General features: G+C 32.8%; 1 protein-coding gene across 1 annotated transcript; it reads left to right on the top strand.

Moving 5' to 3' along the window:
- Positions 1 to 8: 8 nt before the first annotated feature.
- Positions 9 to 913, top strand: LOC129579980 (maltose O-acetyltransferase-like; the record flags this gene model as incomplete). Its single annotated transcript, XM_055470169.1, is given in 2 exon segments — positions 9 to 365; positions 455 to 913. Coding segments are annotated over 2 exon segments (627 nt in total). The 3' UTR covers positions 729 to 913.
- Positions 914 to 2,149: the final 1,236 nt, after the last annotated feature.

A 2,149-nucleotide genomic window follows, 5' to 3' on the forward strand; every position in this document is an offset into this window, starting at 1 on the left:
TTTCAAAGCAAAATGTCGAAGCCAACATTAGTGAAACCGGACATCAAAGAGTATGAGCATTTGACACAGAAGGAGAGAATGATTGCTGGTTACCCGTATCGTCCTGGAAATCCACAGCTTGCCAATGAGAGAGCGAATGCACGTCAACTCATCAGAAAGTACAACGATTCGGAGGTTGGTGATAAAGCAGGAAGAAGAAAAATTCTTGAGGAACTCCTAAACCCAGCTTGTCGTGACAAGAAAATTTTCATTGAAGTACCGTTTCGTGTGGATTATGGCTACAATTTAACACTTGGAAACAATGTGGAAGCCAATTTCAACTGTGTGTTCCTCGATTGTGCGCCGATAACAATAGGCGATAACTGGTGGCTATTATTCAATCTTATTTACTTTTAGTATTAATTACTTTATATGCAAAAGAAATTTAAAATTAATTATAATAATTTTCGTTAAGTTTATTGGCACCAGGTGTTCAAATCTACGCAGCTACTCATCCACTCAATCCAAAATACCGTAAAGATGACGACGAGTACTATGAATTGGCATTCCCGGTGAAAATCGGCAACAATGTTTGGATCGGTGGAAACGCCATTATTTGTCCAGGTGTCACGATTGGTGATAACGTTGTGGTTGGTGCTGGATCCGTTGTCACTAAAGATGTTCCATCGGACGTTGTTGTTGCTGGTAATCCAGCCAAAGTCATCCGTACTCTGGATTTCAAAGAATAAATTCTTTTTCACAATGATTTTTGATGAGGAAAATCATTTTTGTTCAATAAAAACAATCCTCGGTTTACAAAGAAATTTGTCCAGTACTCCGAATTCATGCTTGAAGCATGTACTTTGTACAAAGATTAATAAAGCCGCAAATATGTTTAACTTATTTGCTTTGTTTGTTCATTAAAAAATAAAAAATAAACAATTTTATGTTAGTGTTGTTATATTCGTTGCCGGTATTCGGTGTACTTAAAAGGAGAGGGAATATCACAAACATTCCACACTAAGCATATTGAGTGGTTTATCAAATGTAATTCTGGTAATTTAACTATCAATTTCATTCATAGAAACAGTGAACAGTATTCAATTGGACTTTTTTCATTCGAACTCCAAATACCAAATTTTAAACATAAAAACATCTATATCTCAACACAAAGTATAGTCAATACTCCAATTGTACGTATACCAGATTACATATAATACTGTATGTACTAACGTTTGCATAGTGTTCGCTGTGGAATTTAAGTTCAGCAAACGCATTTGGTTCAAAATTCAAAATGAATTTTTTTTGAAGAGATATTTATGGGATCAAATTGAGAGTTCATTATCCGGGAAAAAATAACTTATTTGGCTTCCAAATGAAATATATTGTTTGAAATTTAGGCTTCTGTTTCTTCTTAATGTGGTTCTTTTTACTTGAGTCTAATGAAAATTAACAAACAAAACAATCATTGAATAAAACATACATCATGTTGAAGTTTTTATTCACGTATCATCATTTTGAATCTCCTCATGCGATTTGATAGAGAAACGAATAATGCACACCCTTATCAGTCTATCTTGTGGTTTTCATGTGCAATAAATACAAAGAAGAAAACATTTCAAATGTCAAATGTACGTGTCATTTTTGCCCACAAATTACGTTTGACATCACCGTATAACACTTTTGTTGCACTTCTATTATCGTATATAATGCAAAACAAACAGAGCGAACAGTTAGTTTGATAGAATTAATTGATAGGTTGAGATTGGTTTGCCAAGTGCACAATAAATAGTTGCAATACTGTGATTATATCATCAAGACGCGCATTTAAACTTGAGGTGAAGCGATTTTTCTGTATTTTATTCGAAAAATTATTCATTTTTTTCCTTTTGGATGCAATGCAATCAAAATTTAAGAACGAATTACTGCAGATATCTTGTTTCAATTTCTTTAATTGCGTTCCAACAATTGAACAAATCCCGATAAATCTCGAGATATAATATATATAATTATGATCATAATGTTCATAAATATTACATTTCTTTGATATGAATATTAGTCAAACCAAAACAAATTATTTTGCAAAAATTAGTTTGCTTTAATCGAAAATCCTATTTTGTTCTTTTCAAAGCAAAATGTCGAAGCCAACATTAGTGAAACCGGACATCAA

Source organism: Sitodiplosis mosellana, unplaced genomic scaffold, assembly GCF_009176505.1.
Source record: "Sitodiplosis mosellana isolate CC-2019 unplaced genomic scaffold, AAFC_SMos_1.0 Smas_scaffold_6843, whole genome shotgun sequence".
NCBI lineage: Eukaryota > Metazoa > Arthropoda > Insecta > Diptera > Cecidomyiidae > Sitodiplosis > Sitodiplosis mosellana.